General features: G+C 37.8%; 1 protein-coding gene across 6 annotated transcripts in view; it reads left to right on the forward strand.

The window, feature by feature from the left end:
• The window catches only part of LOC121080368 (ceramide transfer protein-like), a 77604-nt gene that overhangs the window by 31783 nt on the left and 26265 nt on the right, over positions 1-19556 (forward strand). For all 6 annotated transcript variants that reach the window (XM_040578336.1, XM_040578337.1, XM_040578339.1 and 3 more), the window contains 5 exons: positions 5116-5223; positions 5984-6122; positions 7115-7198; positions 12954-13111; positions 19198-19290. In XM_040578336.1, the coding sequence (XP_040434270.1) occupies positions 5116-5223; positions 5984-6122; positions 7115-7198; positions 12954-13111; positions 19198-19290 (582 nt within the window). The remainder of the gene's footprint in view (positions 1-5115; positions 5224-5983; positions 6123-7114; positions 7199-12953; positions 13112-19197; positions 19291-19556) is intronic.

Consider the following 19556-nt stretch of genomic DNA (forward strand, 5'->3'; position numbering starts at 1 on the left):
CATTGCTACTGTTTCACACAGGCATGAATGGCACTGCAAGCCAGAACCTGAGCAGAATCAAGGAAGACTAAAAAGCCCTGGGAATGCAAGTGACAAGTTTTGGTGCCCAAGTTATTTTCATTTCCATTTTACCAGTAAGAGGAAAGGGTGCAGCCAGAAATAGATGTATAATGCACATCAACTTCTGGCTTTGTGGATGGTGCTGTTGTGAGGGTTTTGGCTTCAATGACAACACGACATTCTTTGACTATAGCCTGTTAGGGAGGGGTGGAATCCACCTGTCTAGAAGAGGCAAGGGAATCTTTGGCCAGGAGGCTGGCCAGCTTGGTGAGGTGGGCTTTAAACTGAAGGACTCGGGGGCGGGGTCCAAAGTGGCAATGCTTATGCCATTGCATCCAACTGGGGAATAAGCCAGACCAACAAGAGCAGCAACAAATGTTCCTTATCTGCCTCCCAAGATGAGTACCAGAAGGCCAGCCACCTCAATGGTACACATGGCTATGTTGGATCCATTTGCACCCCTCCTGGGAAACCTGCATGCTCGATTACCTCTCTGAATTGCCTGTACAAAAACACATGCAGCATGGGGAATAAACAGGAAGAATGAGAGATCTGAGTGTGGTTGCAGGGCCATGATATCATTGCAATTACAGAGACGTGGTGGGATAGCTTGCATGACTGGAATGCTGTTGTGGATGGCAATGTACTTTTTAGGAAAGACAGGCCAGCAAGGAGAGGTGGTGGAGTTGCTCTTTATGTGAGGGAGCAACTGGAATGTATTGAGCTCTCCCTAGGGGTGGATGCAGAATGAGTGGAGAGCTTACGAGTAAAGATGAAGGGGCAGGCCATCATGGGGGACACTGTTGTGGGTGTTTGCTACAGGCCGCCTGATCAGGAAGAGGAAGTTGATGATACTTTCTACAGGCAACTGGAGGTAGCATCACAGTCACAGGCCCTGGTTTTCATGGGGGCCTTCATCCACCCTGATATCTGCTGGAAAGGCAACACAGCTAGGTGCACACAGTCCAGGAGGTTCCTGCAGAGTGCTGATGATAACTTTTTGATGGAGGTGGTGGAGGACCCAACGAGGCAAAGTGTGCTCCTGGACCTTGTAGTCACAAACAAAGAAGGGCTGGTTGGGGATGTGAAGGTTGGGGGCAGCCTTGGCTGCAGTGACCATGAGATGGTGGAGTTCAGGATCCTGCATGGATGAAGCAGGGCAACAAGTAGGATTGCAGCCCTGGACTTCAGGAGAGCTAACTTTGGCCTCTTCAAGGACCTACTTGGAGGAAGCCCATGGGTTAGGGCCGTAGAAAGTGGCAGGGCTCCAAGAGAGCTGGCTAATCAAGCGTTGCTTCTGAACTCAAGATAGGTGCATCCCCATGAGTAAGAAATCAAGCAAAGGGGGCAGGAGGCCTGCATAGATGAGGAAGGAGCTTCTGGCAAACCTCAAACAGAAGAAGGAAGTTTACAGGATGTGGAAAAAGGGACAGGCCACTTGGGAGGAATATAGGGACATGGTCAGAACATGCAGGGAGGCAATGAGGAAGGCTAAGGTCTGTTTAAAATTCAGTCTGGTGAGGGAGATCAAGGACAACAAGAAGGGCTTCTTCAAGTATGTCAGCAGGAAAAGGAAGACTAGGGAAAACGTGGGCCTTCTGCTGAATGAGGTGGGTGCCCTGGTGATGAAGGACACAGAGGAGGCAGAGTTACTGAATGCCGCCTTTGCTTCAGTCTTCACTGTCAAGGCTGGCCCTCCGGTTTCCCAGACCCTGGAAACAAGAAAGGAAGCCTGGAGAAAGGAAGACTTTACCTTGGTTGAGGAGGATCATGTAAAGAGATTTAAGCAAACTTGACACCTATGCTCACATTTTTCTTTTCAGTCATACCTTTGTTACCGAAATCTCGGAATGAAGAACTTATCGACACCAATGTGATGCAGATAAGCAGACACTTCTTTATTGACGGCCGGGTGCGTGAGCGAGTCCTCTCACGATCAACGCACACTGAGCTTCAAAATCATACACCATATATAGAACTTATTCATACATATTCATTAAGTATTCATGCATAAAAATAGTATTTCCCAAAAATCATTAACATACTCTCCTCCCATATCCGATTTTGCGCAGTAAAGGTTAGAAAGGTCCAGAAATGGGTCTGGGGTACGATTTGGGTAGGTGGTATATGAGTCGGTGGTCGCGATCTCCCCCTGCCGGAATTACCTTTTACTAAAGTTCACGGTTTCTTGGCAGGTAACTACGAGTTGTTCCAGTCGACTCTCCCCAGTTCCCATTAATTCTATATTTTGACATCTCAATACACTTTCTACATACAAAAGACTAGTCAAATACAAAGAAATCTGTAACTGACTATTATCTAAAATCTCAAATTTGTTACCTAAGTTCTAAACATTCCTATTCAATGATTCTAGCCCATTCTTCTGGCCTTGGTACAGGGCTGTACAGAGGATTTCATAGCAGCTTCTGCTGTGCAACTACAAGTTTCATTAAAATATATTTCTTATTCCTCTGTATTTCTATTAAAATCATTTTATAAAATCAAATAAAGTCAATTAATTCTAACTTATTGGCAATTCTGTAACACCTTCATTTTTCCAAAACTGTGTCTCTCTGCCACTTCTTCTTTGTAACCCAAACATACATACTTTGTCCTGCACACTTGCAGTATTGTCCAAATTCTCCTGTCAGCCAACTTTAACTTTGTCCTTTCTCCTTGCTTTTAATTCTCTTTAATTTGCATCTTAATTTATCAGCGCTTTCCTGCTTCCCCAAAGCCTGTGCTGTTTTCAGTTCTTCCGCAGAAGTACAACAGCTAGAATTTCATTGTTGCTTCTTGCTTGTTCCATATCATTTGTTCTGTCTCCCCTTCTCCCTGCCCCAAATGAATTTCTCTGCCACTACAGTTTCTTATTCCTGTCAAAGATCCTTCACAATGTTCTCTACTTGATCAAATTCATCTATTAACAGTATTTCAGATATTATTCTTAACCATCTGTTTCTGTTGTCACAAAACCTTTGCAACTAGCCTATGCTGACAGAGGCTAGGACGCAAATTATAGAATTTCAAGAGTAATTCTTTATTCATGCTCACGAGGTTGTTACCGAAATCTCGGAATGAAGAACTTATCGACACCAATGTGATGTAGATAAGCAGACACTTCTTTATTGACGGCCGGGTGCGTGAGCGAGTCCTCTCACAATCGATGCACACCATGGTTCAAAATCATACACCTTATATAAAACTCATTCATACATATTCATTAAGTATTCATGCATAATCATAAGATTTCCCATAAATAATTAACATACTCTCCTCTCATATCCGGTTCTGCGCAGTAAAGGTTAGAAAGGTCCAGAAATGGGTCTGGGGTACGATTTGGGTAGGTGGTATATGAGTCGGTGGTCGCGATCTCCCCCTGCCGGAATTACCTTTCACTTAAGGTAACTGTTTCTTGGCCGTCAACTATGGGTTGCTTCACTCGACTTTCCCCAGTTCACATTAATTCTCATTTTGACATATTAGTACATTTTCCTAGGTTACATATAAACAATCATCTCAAATCTTAAGTCTGTTATCTAAGTTCTAAACATTCCTACTAGGTGATTCTGACCAATTCCTCCTTGGTACGGGGCTGTACAGAGGATTCTTATAGCAGCTTTTACTATCTAACTGTAAGTTTCATTAAAATATATTTCTTATCCTTCTATATTTCTATTACATAATTGATTTTATAAAATCAAATAATCAATCAAATAAAGTCAATCAGTCTTAACTTATTAGCAAATCTATAACAAGGTGTCCCATTCAAATTGACGCCCATGAAATGCAATTTTACACGTTTCTTATACATTTCAAGTGTTCAGATGCAACATGATTTGACCAGTCATTACTGAACACAGACATACTACTGTTTTGCAAAGTAACCATAATTTTATGGCATCATCATCCATCTGCTTCTTTATTGATATATATGTCCCTGGAGTCAGTCTTGCTACAGTCTATAATGCCAGATAATTGGAGGGTTTCACAGAGGTGATAGAGGATCTAGAATACTAGTGTTATCTTGATAGTCTGGAGGTATCCTTTATTCTTCAGGGTGGGGGCTGTCCTTGCAATGAGCTGGGGTCCTTTAGTCATGCTTACTTTAACCATGACTATGCAGTATACAATGTAAAACTATATATCCTAAGAAAATTCATACTATAAAGACTAATTGGTACAATAGTTAGGAAATGAGACTTTTCGATACTGTAATACTTTGTTTCAGGGTTTTTCTTCTTTGCTATGCACAGGCCATTTTATGTTAACCTTTAGGGAAATATTTTTCTTCCAATTCCTCTGTATCTGCTTCTGTTTCACTTGTGAGGACACTTGTCAAACTTAATATTTTTAGATCTTTTTAATGCTATTTTAATCAATATGTGTTTAATTTTTTGCATTATTTAAATAGTTACTGAAAGCAAGAGGGAGAAGACAATAGTATCTCCTTGTTTTATGTAGAATTTTGTTCTTTGTCAAAAATAATTTCAGTATAATATAAAGAATATTACTAAAGTCTGGAACAAGCAAAAGAAATTCATAGCAATAATTATGTTTTTTCTACGATCTCTACTTATTTTGTTGCTTTTAAAACTAAAATGGCACTATTTGAATGATTGGAAGGATTAATTGAGTCTGGTGGTTTTCAAAATGAATCATATTAATACCTTAATTAATCGTAGACTATGGTAGATTTTCTGAATGCTATGTGAAAATTGCTTGGTAGGGATTACATATAACAAAATGGAAAAATTACACCTTTTTTTGAACCCTTACATATGTGTTGTCTTGCTCTTTTGGGGGCACTAATAAGTTTCAGATTACTTCTTCCTAGATCATTATGGTAACAAAAAATAGATTCATAGTAACTTTACAGATTCTACATCAACATCTTAAACTTGCAGACACAATCTGTGTTATTAAGCCCCTGCTGCTTCCTGATAAGAAACAAATGGGCTGGTTTTAGAGGAAACAAAATTAAACTTGCTTTCATGATTTCTTTTTTTATTAAAAGCCTCAGTATTTTAGTTTTGTGTGCGGTTTGGTTTTTAGACTGAATCTGGCTATGGATCAGAGTCAAGTTTACGACGCCATGGTTCCATGGTGTCTCTTGTTTCTGGAGCAAGTGGATACTCTGCAACTTCTACCTCTTCATTCAAGGTTAGTGGATAACATTTTCTTAGTATTGGTGTGTAAATAATACACGTAACTGGAAAGGAAGTAAGCTATGTGAAGACTTATTCACACAATTATAGAAAAAAATAACCAAATATTTGGTTTATTATGTGTTAGTAATTCAGCATGTGATGATGAACAGATCGTACAGGAAGCTTTTTCATGTCTCTGCAGTTGCCCTTCTTAAACTATGGTGTCATTTTTGAGTGGCGAGAACATAAAATGTGGGAGGATTTCTTAACCTTTCCTAGCGTACTTCTGAGAATGTCAGGGTTTCTAAATGAAAGGAAATGGTGATTCTGTGACATAACAAATTTGATTAATACAGATTGACAAATGATGGCTTTCCTTGTTTCATGTGTATAAATATTTAACATTTGAACTTTGGGCTGTACTTCTGGGAGAACAGAAGAGGAGCAGCACAGGAAAGGGGGGGGAGTAAAGATTAGAATTAAGATCTTAAACTAGAACTGACTGTTTTCAGGCAAATAGGTATAAAACCGGTAGCACGCAAGATTGTTTTTAATAAGCTTTTATTGAATGGTCTAAAGTAGCAGATGCAGTCAAGAGGAAAAATTGAGACAAAATGACTAAGAAATGCTTTTATACATTTTCTTATGTTGTTCTAACACTATTTCATAGCTGCTGATATGTGAAATGTCTTTACTGTACTTGAAGAATTTGGTCTTCATAATTGCAGAAATTCTTTTTTTTTTTGTGAGCCTTTTTTCTCTTGTATTTTCAGAAGGGCCATAGCTTATGTGAGAAGCTTGCAGAAATGGAAACCTTTAGAGACATCTTGTGTAGACAAGTTGATACTTTACAGAGATACTTTGATGCCTGTGCAGATGCAGTTTCCAAAGATGAACTCCAGAGGGATAAAGGTAAAACTGTAATTGAAAATTCTTATCTCCATAGAATTTGACTTTTTATGCAGTAATAGCATTTAAATAGTTACTATAGCATTTGATACCATATAAATAAAATACATATCTTAAATTTTCTCTTTAGTAATGGGATCAATCATAGATATTTCTGTATAAACAGTGCTAACTATTTTCACTTCAGAAGCTGGATTCCCATAAAAATCTGCTTAACTTAAATATTAATCTGTAGCTGTCAACTGTATAAAAGAAATGTTCTTTTAAGCATTTGATGTTATAGAACAATAATTGTTTACCCCATAAAATGAATTCAAGTTAGTTTACCGCTGTGTCTCTTACCTTTATTTTGAACAACAACGGAATATTAGTTTTGATAGGAACAATACATTCTTTAAAAAAGGCAAAGGCTTTGCTATAGTGAATGCTCCTGAGATGTATTGGCTGCAGCTAGAGCACTGAGTGCATACTTGAAGTTCTAGTAAGCTCAGGTGTGGATATCTACATATCTCTGAATTGTTCTTCCCTGAGCACAGCTTGTCGTCTTATTCATGCACTCTCCTGAGGCATTTATATTTATCACTGTGTGTGTTCTGGCAGCCTGAAGCTTTTGGTAGTAAGAAAACAGTAAATAAGTACCATTCTACTTCTTTGAGAACTTCCTAGTGTAAAAGAGTAGTTAGTTGCTCAATTGTGGCTCCCTGCTTATCCAGTTGTAACACTGAGATAATAATGTTCTTACCATCGAATCAAGTGCTAAATTTTGACACTGAGCAAATGTTAGTCTCTTGACGGTTTCTGATGGTAATGTTGATAGTGGTCTTGGGTCCAAAAAAAAAAGAAAAGCAGGGGAGTCTTCATGACTGTTTTTATAGGAAAAAATGTTAAATGCTGCTTAGCCATGAAGATAGATGCTCTTAATTCTTTCTTGCACACTAAAGAACTGGGAAAGTTTTCTCACTCCCATAACTCTCCCCCCTCTTCCCCACCCCCAGTGGTAGAAGATGATGAAGATGATTTCCCTACAATGCGTTCTGATGGGGATTTTTTACATAACAGTAACAGCAGTAAGGAAAAATGTAAGTGTGTCAACTTTTTCTCTGAAAATTCATGAGTGGTATGATAAGCCTAATAACAAGACGGGTGTTTATGCTCTTTTCTAAGCAGAAAATGAAAAGAATAGTTATTTGAATGTATGTGACAGGAAGTTCCTATTTGCATGAAGATCATCATGAAAAGCAGCTAAGGAATGATAATTGAGTTATTCTTAATTCATGCAAATATTAATGCAAGCCTGTCAAACTGGAATTTCCTATTCTGTGTCCAAAGTAATTTCCACTACAAAATTCTGTTAAAACAGCTGCATCATTTGAACATTGGGAACTGAGATTTGTAACAAGGAATTGCAGTTTTTCTTGCAACTATTGTCTGCTTTAGCAGCGTGGCAGAGCACAATGCTTTTCCAGTTAGGTGTGCCCCATTATGTTTTTTCTATGTTCTATGGCTACATAATGGTTAAGACAACATTGTTACTGATTCTCACTCATAATTTTATCACTTTTTAACTGTATTTTTCAGTGTTATGAAGAACAGAATTCCTATTTTTATTCTTATTTTAAATGATCTGGTTGTAGTCATTGTACTCACTGCATCCATGCAGTAAATGTGAAGAACTCATGCAAGTCTTGCTGTTTTAGAAATCTGATGCTTCTGTCCTGCCAGAAGTAGTGTATGCATTTAAAAACCTATTTGCATTCTTATTATGCTTTCTCTTGTTTCCTGACTGAAATTATTTTAGTATTTACATTCTCTAGTTGTTGACAATTCAGTATTTTTTACTTCTGTTCCGAAAACTTTGAAGAAGTACAGTTTCAAATCTGATGGAATCTTCAAAAGAAGTACTTATCAAAAAGCATTTTTAAGAATGTAGACACTTTCTTCAAGAACCTGGAAAATATATATACAAAATAAGCCTTTTCTGTCTTTTTAACTGGCTCTAATTCCCCATGTATTGCAGATTTCCTTGTTGTATTTAAGTGCTATTTCTAGATTATTGCCAGAACTGTTACAAGGAAAGGAAATAAAGGAGCTTTCAGTATACTTCCAGAGAATTAACGATATGAGTAGATGTTTTTTCAATGTAAAGTGCTTGCTCTGTTAAAGATTAATTGTAGTGCTGATTTCAGAGGTTAAGTAGTGTATAACTGAAGTTTTGAATAAAACTTTCTTGCTTCTTATCAGTAAAGATAAGAAAGCTTGCAACACTCACCTGTAAGCAAGTCCACAGTTCCACTAACCGTATTTTATATATAAGTCTATGTTTTTGAGGAATGAAGTCAGAAAAAGCTTCAGAAAACTGAAAAAGTCTTCTTTAAAAAAAAATTTAACTGAGAATTTAATTTCACTGCATGATTCATTTTGAAAAAGATGTCTTTCTCAACCTTAATTTTTGTAGAATGATGTAGGAGTTTCAGCTTAATTTCCCTTTAGAACATTTCTTCATATCTATGTTCTTTTGGTGTATCCACTATATATATGCATTTGTTATGTGGAATGTCATTAGGAAAATCTGTATCTTTAGTACATCTAGTCATTTTAGAACATTTAAAAGCAAAGTGACTTCATCTTTTTTTCATCGCGTGTTTAATAGGAATTTGAAGTGATATCCATATTCCTCTTCTAAACAGTTCTGTTATCAAGTCTTTAGGAACTTATGTGCTAAGAAATTGCTATATATTATGGGTACCTGTATATGAAATCACTATAGCTCACTACAGAAAATAATTTCTGCAACCCTTTGCTTTCTGCAAAACTGATAATTCCAGTTCTTATTAATCCTGATTCCATTAAATTTACTTTCCATTAATTATTTCTATTAAAAGCCTTTATCCTCATTTTGTTTTTTCTATGCCTCTTTTATTTCTAAGGACTAAATCCATTAGAGATTTAGTAGCAGAGTGCTGCAAAACTTGATTAGAAATGTGCCCTAAAGTGGAATCATAAGTGAATGCAGTGGAAGTAGGTTTCTCAGGTTGAGACACCCATGCCTGTGTATTGAGCAGAAAACTACTCGGGCTAACTGATAATGAAAGATTTATTTTAAACTTCACCTTCTTCTGAGGCTTTGCCTCAGAGCAGCTGTTAAGATTCTTTGCTTTCTCAAGTTTCAGGTTCCCTTCTTGAAGTCTATCCAGTCCTGGAAAAACTGGAACAGTCTTTTTAACTGTAGCTGAGAAGTGGTTGCATCTATTCTAAACATGGGGCTTTTGTGTAGTCACTGCTCCAGGAAGTGGGAAGCACAGATTCAACCTCTTATTTAGTCTACTATGATATGAGTTTGAGCCTACTGTTCAAACCACTAGTACACCAGTCTAGTGGTCAAATCACTACATTTAAGACTGAATAAGGGGCCATACTCACATTGTCTTTAGAAATATGTTCCCTTCTGCACCTTCCCTGGGTAAGAGGAGAAAGTTAGCATGACTAGAGATATGTATACTACAAGACATTTTAGATAGTTTTTTTCTTTTCTGTGTTCTCTAGGATCTTTGAGTGAAGAGTTAAAAAGAACACTATGAAGGTATTTAAATTTATTGCTCACTTTCCAATTAGAAAATCTGGTAACTGAAAGAATGATCATTTGTATAAAGCATCAAGGGAGAGCCTGGCTGATGCATATTTACTCATTGGGATCATATATTCTAAGAATGTAGAATCTTGATCAGGAAGCATTCCCATATGTCTGCTCAGGAAAACGAGTGTATTTGGGTTTAAATGATGTAAGAATAAGAACAGCAGGTGAAACTTACTTAAGGAAATTTCTTTGAAGACAGAAGGTGGTTTTGTACTTGGAACTACAAAGATGGAAATGGTACAGAGGCTGAAAGAGAACTTTGATATAAAACACAGTGAGATTTGTGGTGAATTTTTATGCTTTGAATGGAGAAAATATTCACCAACATACTGCTGAAGTAATGAGGTGGTTCTTAGAGGAAAACTAAGCATATTGATACTAGTGCTATTCACAGAAGATCAACAACAGTAGGTATCAATAAATGGGCCATGCACCCAACTATTTTTCTTTTGTTTAGAATTAGTTTAGTGACATAAGATGGTAGGGTCGCATAAAATGGAAAAGATAAAGGAACTTTGTTTTTCTACTTACTGTCTTTTAAAACTAATCTTCCATTTCACTGGAAAACAGATTTGATCAAACAGGTGATGTTTGGGACGTATGGGAAAGAATTACAAACAGCATCTTGGGAACAAGAAGGGAAAATTGATTTATCCTAACAGACATTTGTAGGAGAGAGGGGCTGAAGAGCTATTGAAGAAGGCTAAAGCATGGTATGAAAAATCCATTATAAGAAAGACAAGAGAAAACAATTCACAAATAAAGCAAAATGCTTAAAAGACAGGATAATTAAAAAGGAACCACTTGGAAGATGTTAAAATTGAAGTTAAAGTAGAAAAATCATACTGCTGCTTCTTTTGATTTGCTACATACAGTTTGATCATCAGGCTAGAAGAGCAGTTGCAATGATAAGAACACCTTCCTATTAACCTTTAACTTGAACCTACAGATCTTCTGATGCAAGATTTCATTTTGAAACACTCAATCTCGTAGCTGACATGAAAAAAGGTGTAAAAAAGGAATAGGAAAGATGTTCAGGCTCTCCAAATAGGGAAAAAAAAACACCTCCTGAGAAATACTTCTAATGTGCTGAACTTCAGCTGTTGCTGAGATGGGGCTTGAGGCTGTATTCTGACATGTTCTGGGAAGACAAATGTCTCCTATAATTAGGAGTGAATCAAAATACTCCCATCCACGGTAAGGAATGTCTTGAGTGATCTCTTCAAAGAAATAGGCCTTGCGCCTTTCTGAAACAAGTTTAGTCCAGAATTAAAATGGACACTGAATTTGAAACTGCAAGCTCTGTATCATCATCTACATGATGACTGAAACAGTATGGAAGTATTAATGAGTTGTAGCTGAGACTTAAAGACATCCAGGAACAAAAGCTGGCTTCTTTTTCAGGAAATGAGGCTATGTTGCTGCACCTCCCTTACAATCTACCATAGATTTCTGAAATGATTTTATACTGTTGCAGCCAGTGGTAATTTCTTCAGTGTCTCTAGCATGTTGTGTACTTAAGAGAAAAGTCACATCTATAAGCAGCATAGCTGTGCTCGTAAACCTGCATGTGAACGTGGTCTACACCAGCAGGACATTTTATTAGTATAAACTGTGTTTTTTTCATTAGTGAAGTGTGTTATTGGTGAAGCTATTGTTGTCTAATTTTCATTATTCAGTGAATCCACTGCATTGCCTCCTTGCCAGATTATACTACTTGAAGTCAGCCTCTTCTGTGTTCCCTCTGCAGCTGTTAGGGGGACGGAGACCTCATTATTGCTTCTGAAACAGATTGATCTTTCTTTCGCTCCCATCATCTTTACCAGGGGACCTCAAACTACGGCCCACAGGCCAGATACGGCCCCCAGGGTCCTCAATCTGGCCCCCGGTATTTACAGAACCCCCCCCCCCCCCCCCCCCCCCCGCCAGGGGTTGGGGGGGGAAACCAAGCAGCCGCAGCCACAGATGACTGCCTGCCACTTCATCCGCACCAGCCCCCTGGTTAAAAAGTTTGAGGACCCCTGATCTTTACCTTTTAGGGAGTATTCTTGATTAACATGAAACAAAAAAATAATCTGTTCTACCATAGTATGTATGCTTATTGAGGTATTGGAAGTAGTGTATGGTGTGTAAACATCTACTTGAAAACATTTGATGCCTCCTGAAAGGAGGGCATATAAAACCTCTGGAGACTTAAACCATTGCTTACGACCATGTGATGCTTGCTTTCTGTTCCTTAGCGTAGATACTGTGCTCTACCATTAGAGAATAGCAATTGCATTTCTCTTCCCTACAAGAACCGAGCTGCTTGAAAGCTGTGCTTTACCCTCTGAGACAGATATTGGATAAACTTACACAAATATTTATTTGTACTCTTTAAACCATAACAGTGGCACATTGACAAACTGACAGACCAGGAAAAGAAAGCAATATCCAACAGGGTGATAAGTTATTAGCTTGCCCCATGGCATAGCAGGAGTTACTTTAACTTGCTGGGCTCAGTCAGCTTCAACATGGGTGTTACTTCTGCTTTCTAATATTTTCTGACATTAATGTGTAATGTTTGTTATTCTGTCAACCTACATACGAGTTTGATATAGGATAGGTACTTTTTTTGTCACACATTAAGTGACTTGTTTAAATAGCCTTAGCAACAGATGGCCTGGTTGACAGCATGAAGTAGTTGTTGGAACTGCAAAACCCCACAGCACTTGGATAATTCAACACATTTGATACTTTGATATCATACCTTTTTATGTTGAGGTTTTAAAATCTATAGTTACCTGCTTAAAGCAACCTTGAAACGTTACCTTTTGGGTCTGATTGCATTTTGAAATTGTTTCTTTCTTAGCGCTGTATTGGCTATGTTTTAAGGTTGCTCTGTGTTAATTGGGCCCCACTTCAAGCTGTCAAACTGCTATTGTTACAAAGTATTCCTACTCCCTCCATCCACATGATTTGCAGAGTAATACAGCATTACAAGCAGACTTGAAATACATTATAGCAAGATGAAGCTGAAAGGATGCATTCTTCCTTTTGAATCTCTTTCCTTATCCTGTGGGTAGCTGAAAACTATTAGCACTTCTGATTTTTATTTTTAAATTAATTTTCTAGCCAGTCTATTTTCTTCAAACAGTTGTAATTTAAAGCATGTGTGAGTTAAAGGCAGCTATCAGTGAATGATTCATGTTTGGTTTTAGTGTTTCCACATGTGACACCCAAAGGAATTAACGGCATAGACTTTAAAGGAGAAGCTATAACTTTCAAGGCAACTACTGCTGGAATCCTTGCTACACTCTCTCATTGTATTGAACTCATGGTAAAACGTGAAGAAAGCTGGCAAAAAAGACTAGATAAGGTAAGATCATTTTCTTTTTACTTCTGTTGAAAAAAAATTGTTTCTTTAGCTTGAAATTGTTTCCTGGTTTCGGGACCTGAGCAAGCAGCTGCATGGTGCTTGGTTACTGGCTGGGGTTAAACAATGACAAACTGAAATTTCATATTAGCTATTTTTAACTTATTTATTCCAGGTATTGCTTTTATTTGTATGCACAGCATTTATTAATTTTAGATGCTTTCATTATTTATTACTCCTACAAAATATTAAAACCTTATCTTGACTGTCGGTGATACAGTAACATTATTCATTATATTCTTTCTTTTCCCAGCCCTTGTTCAGATAGTATTCCTATATTTTTTATATCTATAAAGAACCTGATAGTATTCTACAGTAATAAGTGTATTGCTTGCAGCCCTCTAAAAGAGACCTAATTATACATGATTGCAAAATGATGTGCAAATCTTTGAAATGTTTTGTGATAACAGATGGTGATAGTACTGAGGAGCACAATCAGTTCTAACTTGAAAGGTCTAAGTTACAATTTCACTTACCTTTAGGAGATTGAAGAGATTAATTTAAGTCATGTTTTATACCAATTGGTTAATTGTTTTAGGGGTGTGTGTGGTATTCTAATATCTGTTACTCTTCTTATGGCAGTGATAGTTCATGGTAAGCCTACTCAACCGCTGTAGCAACTTGAAAGGAGTGATGTCTTCTCTCTTTAGATGAGATGTGCTAGAAGCATGGATAGGTTGTACTTTAGGCTTTGATTTCTAGAATCCTGCCATCACTGGCTGGTGTCCTGTACAGTCCATTAGCTGTTGTCTCATTTTTAATTTAACGTGTTTCCATATCGAAGAGGGTCCCCTGTGGAGAGTCGGCCAAGTCACGACAATCACACCAATACGGCTACATGCCGTGCTCACTTTATTAAACAAACAGGTCATATTTATAACTTAAACCGACCGCTCACCCGACTTTACACACAGGTGATTGGATAAAAGTCTCTGGCCACGTGGGTGTCCCTGTGAGCATGCTGCAGGCACCTGATCAGAGTGTGCCACTGAGAGTGTGTTGATTTCGTGGTTCCCAGGACTTGCTCTGCACCTGGCTTCTGGTTTGTGCATAGCTTGTTTTCCTTCTCCCACTGCTTGTTCCCAGGACAATTTAAAACTGCTCTGCAGCTTCAACTAACAGGTCTGGGTTGTCCAACCCAGACAATGGTAACATATGTCCTCGGTCCTTTAAAAATCCCTCTACACCATATGGTGTATATTACACTTCAAGTCCTACTCCATATGTGTTAGTGATACATAATTCAAAGTATTAAGTCAGACAAAATACATCCATGTTTGAATTATTGTCCCTGTCTCCTAGCTATTAATTGTCCATATGTCAAAGTCCTGGCCCCATTCAACTGTATTGTGAATTCTGTCAATACTTAATTTACTGTTGCTTCATCTAGGTAGCTGGAGGAATTATAGCAGACCTAAGACTTGATGGTTGTTCATAGGATCATAGAGTAATTCAGATTGGAAGAGACCTCAAGAGGTCTCTAGTCCAACCTCTTGCTTAAAGGAAATACAGTTTGAGATCAGACTGGGTTGCTCAGGGCTTTATCAAGTCTGGTTTCAAGTCTCCAAGGCTGGAGCCTTTCTGGGCAGCCTTTTTTGCTGCTCAACTGTTGTTATAGTGAAAAAGTTTTTCATTATATCTAGTTGGAGTAGCTCTTATTCCAGTACCTGCCTATTGTTTTTCATCTTCCTGCTACAGACTGCTGTGAAGAGCCTGGCTCAGTTTCTTGATGACCTTCTTGGAGGTATTGGAAGTGTACTATAAAGTGCCCCCACAAAAGCCTTCTCTTTTCTGGGCTGAGCAGACATAGCTCATTCTTGCTGATCAGACTTTGCTTAGCCTTAGAACATGGATTAAGTGTATTTTTTCTTGTCAGTAGGTCAGCATGTTATTACAGAATAATACATTAATATAGAATTTGAATTGATTTTGGTTTGTTATTTGTCATACTTTTCTTCTGTGGGCTAACTTTTAAGCACTTGTTTTTAGCTGCAAGCGGTTAACAAATCCAAACCTAAATTTCACTGAGTCTCATGTGACTGATACCTCATACAGCATGAGTAAATACATTTTGAATGACGTTACAAGCTTATTTGGACTTGTTTTCCCAGAAACTAAAATAACAGGAGCTTCTAAAAACGTGGAGACTAAGTTTCTGTGCTTTGGTAGACCTGTAACTTTGTCAAACTTGTCGGTGAAATTTTCTGGGGTTTATAGCACACTCATAGTGAAGTACTGTAATTCTAATATAAAATAACCATTTTTACTTGGATTCTTCTAATTGCTAGCCTTTTAGAAGAGGAGATTTTGATTGAATTGAATAATATAAATTGTGGTGTGTTAGCCTTGGCTAACAGCCAAATGCCCACCCAGCTGCTCACTTACCACCCCATCCAGTGGGGGGTGGGGTGGGGGAATAAGATGAGGAAGCTCATGGGTCAAGAGAAAGACAGGGAGGTTGCTTACCAGTTCTTGTCATGGCAGAACAGTCTTGACCTGGGGAAAATCAATTTGTTGCTGATTAAAATAGGTACAGTTAGTGGGAAACAAAGACAAACACTAAAAAGCTTTCTTCCCCCATTTCCCAGTCTCAGCTTTGCTCTTTCACTGCAGGCCCCTCTATCCCCTGCTTGCTATTCCCAAGCAGTGCAATGGAGGGTTGGAGGTCAGTCCAAAACACTTACTCTGCCACTCCTTCCCCCTCACACTTTTCTCCTGGAAAGGACCTGCGCTGGAGCAGGGTTGTAGTCCTCTGGGAAAAACCTGATGTAGTGGGGGCCCTCTGTGGAACATGGTTCCTTCAGGAAATATCCCTCTGCTCCAGCATGGGGTCCTCCATGGGCTGCAGTGTAGATATGTTCTCTACCCTGGAGGTTGTTCTCCTCCTCCTCCCCAGAGGCCATTCCTGCAGCCCCCCACAACCAACACCTTGACACCTACACCCTGCACAAGAATTTAAAGACAGCAGTCAACTGTATTCAGACCTTTGCTAACACTATTTATTCCACTTCAGTTGTAGAGCTTCTTTTGGGTTTTTTACCTTGTTTTAGTGGCTAAACGTGGCTCTGTAAAAGTGTCTTCTATTAGTATGGGCCTGAGCAAAAAAAAACCCCACCAACAACATTGCTCTGTCATCTGATAAATAGGTGTAGGAGAAGAATGATGTTGATCTCTATACTCTTGGTTTTCTTGGATAGATGCTTATGCTACTCTGAAAAGGAAGTAAATATTAGGAGATGATAAAGTTCAGAATATCTTTTCTGAGAGGTTAGAGGGGGAAATTGTATGAAATGGGCAGCCATTTGTGTTTGTTCTAGCTGGGAGGGTTTTAAAACTCTTTTTAATCTGTCCAGTGCCTGTAAAAGACCAGCTAGAAGAACTGAAAGGTTCAGCATCAAGTTTGTCCTTTGTATATCAGCAAATTCACTCTGCAGGCTCTGTGCTGTGCAGGTTTGTCACAAGAAGAACGGGATCTCTGTCAGTGGCTAAAAGCAATGAGTGTTTTACAAGTAGCATAAGTACCGTTGTAATCCAACCCGCTCTCCTCCTCTCTCCAGCCTCCTCACTCCACTAGCTTCAGAACCACATTTTACTTGACAACAAAGCACAAATGTGATTAGTGAGAGTCCTACTACTTCACAAAACTATACAGCCTCCATATTGTAGAGGGCCAGTTTAGTCTAAAGATGCAAGAGAGATTTATGTCTGCTGAACCTGAAGCAAATATATGTCCAGATTATAGCTGTCCTAAAATATTTCTAATATTAAAAAGCTCAAGTTCATCAGAACCTGTTGAATCTTTGTTTGGACCCAATTCTGTGCAACCTGCTTTAGGAGAACCTGCTTTAGCAGGGGGGTGGACTAGATGATCTTCAAGGTCCCTTCCAACCCTGAGCGTTCTGTGAATCCAGAGCTGACTACAGTTTCACTTGAGATGAGTACAGTGTTATGAAGTCAGTATCTTTCTCTAGAAATCCTGTTTTTTAAATAAATGAAAGTTAAGTTACGTTCTCAAGATTGGAAACTTTATTTTTAAACCTTTGAAAGCAAGAAATCATTATAAAAACATCTTTTAATTTTGAAGGAGACTGCTAAAATAGTGCATTTAGTGATTGTAATTTTGGAATTCTATATTTAATTATCTTTCTGTTACCAAAACAGTCAGATGGCCAGAATAAAATTAATATAAAAGCTTGTAATGTTATCTAAAGGTAATTGTAATTACAGCTTTGCTTTTGAGTTTTTATTCTTAGCTGTTAAGATCTTGAGCATGACACACTATTTTTCCAGTGCAGTATACTTTTCAGTATGAGCCTCTTGAATGCTTTTTAAAAATAGACTTTTAAAAGAAAATGGATAAACAGGGAAAGGATTTAATCTCTATTATTTGGTGCATTGTTTTATTTGCAACAAAATCCTTGTGATGATGCTTTTCTTGTTGTCTTGACTACAGCAGCGTTTTTCTGTTGTTGTTTCCTTTGGTCTTAATAATTGGTATTAATGTGCAAACTTAACTTAAATTTTACTTTTAAGATTAACATGTTTGGGTAGTTTATTTTGTTCACCTTTCACAATTGTGAAACTTAAATGTCTCATTAAATTTTACAGAGTTTTAATACACTAGTAATTTTTCTGCTATGCAATCAAACAATTTCCCAATTTCTGCCTTATTTAATGTTTTTGCTAAGAGAAGCTGGCAGGTTTGGAGAGTTGTCTTTTGACACATGTGAATTATCACTAATTTGCAGATTGAAGTACAGAAAACATGGGGATAGGGGGAGGTGGTGTTGGGTGTTGTTTTTGTTTTTCATTCCAAGTGTTCTGGTAAAACTTCTATGCTTTCTCTCAATGACTTACACTCAAGCCATGCTTTATGCATCTTCAGGATTCTTCAGTTACTTTCAAAATAGGTAAACTTGCAAAATTTTGTGAAACATAAGTTATTAGTAGTTATTGCCTGTTTGTGATAGTTTCAGGAAGGAAAAACCTACATTCACAGATAAAGGCAATACTGTCTTCATCCAAGTGCTGCTTTTTTCCTAAGAATTTTCCTGTGGAAAACTATAATACTTTGTTTTGCATCAAAACTGTTGCTTTATTTTTCAAAAGTTTCTTTAGAAATTAGGAATTATGTGTTCCAGAGTGAACATTGCCACCAAATTCCCAGTTGGTAAACTCAGCCTTTCAGTGTTGTTAAGGGTTTTCCACTGAATCATTAAAGTTCAAATTGGGTTGCTGAATAATTATACTCATATATGCAAGTAGTAGTGTAGTGTCCTCTTGCCAAAAGGGAACAGAGAAACATCTTATGTAATAAAGCTGAATTCTGCAAGAATTTCAGAACTCTTTATAGCTTTTTGTATGGGAATATCTTGGCAGTATGTAGAATTTGCAAAGGAAATACTAGGCTTAATCTGATTCCAGCATTACTACTACTTTATTTAAAATATACTATAACATAGACATCATTAGTGGCTCTAGTACAGTCCTGCATCTATTATGGGAGAATGATGTTGAGATATGCTTGTCTCTGCATGGAGTTCACAAAATGATTCATGTGGTTCCTATGTCAGCTAATCATAGATACAGGCTTACATGCTGTGATTCACTAGTATCTCACCCCATTCAACAAGTTAGCTTTCTACTAGTTTTACTTTTCACCCTTTGTTATCACTGCCCAAGCATCTGTGTCAAGGAGTTTATATAAACTGTCACATACCAAGTCTGACCCTCAACAAACCATGAATAGCTATGCTTAAATTAGATAACAGATTTTGCTTGCTGATCTAGTTTCTTCCACATGACTTAAAGAAGGGTATGCTCAAGGTAGCTAGCTCCCCAGGCTTTGTATCATATATGCATGTATATGGACACATATAATGCATGCATTGAAATAAAATCAGAAAATCAGCAGCTTTGCAGTTGTTATTTGGGGGGGAAAAACCCTGTACTGGTCATTCCTTTTATCGCTGTGATGGCTATTATCAGCCAATTCATTCTTGATCATACATGATCATGTAATTTTACAGGAGGTAGAGAAAAGGAGAAGAATTGAAGAAGCATACAAAAATGCTGTGACAGAACTGAAAAAAAAATCCCACTTTGGAGGGCCAGACTATGAGGTACAAATTCTGCTTTTGAAATTTTTGAAAATGCTAAGGCTTCTAAAGATAAGTTTTTCTCAAAGGAGTGTGTGTGTAAATCAAGGTCTTTGGCTGTGTAAGCGTGTTCATGCCACTTCTCTTTTTCTACCTTGGAAATTGAAACTGAATGAAGAATCCAAATCCTTGATTTTTTGAGAAATCTGTCTTCACCTCAGGTTTCTTTTGCTTTTGTCTAAAGCATTTTACTAACCGATATTTCTGCTAACATTTTTATTATTTTTCTT

The sequence above is a fragment of the Falco naumanni genome, chromosome W (assembly GCF_017639655.2).
Source record: "Falco naumanni isolate bFalNau1 chromosome W, bFalNau1.pat, whole genome shotgun sequence".
Taxonomy (NCBI): Eukaryota; Metazoa; Chordata; class Aves; order Falconiformes; family Falconidae; genus Falco; species Falco naumanni.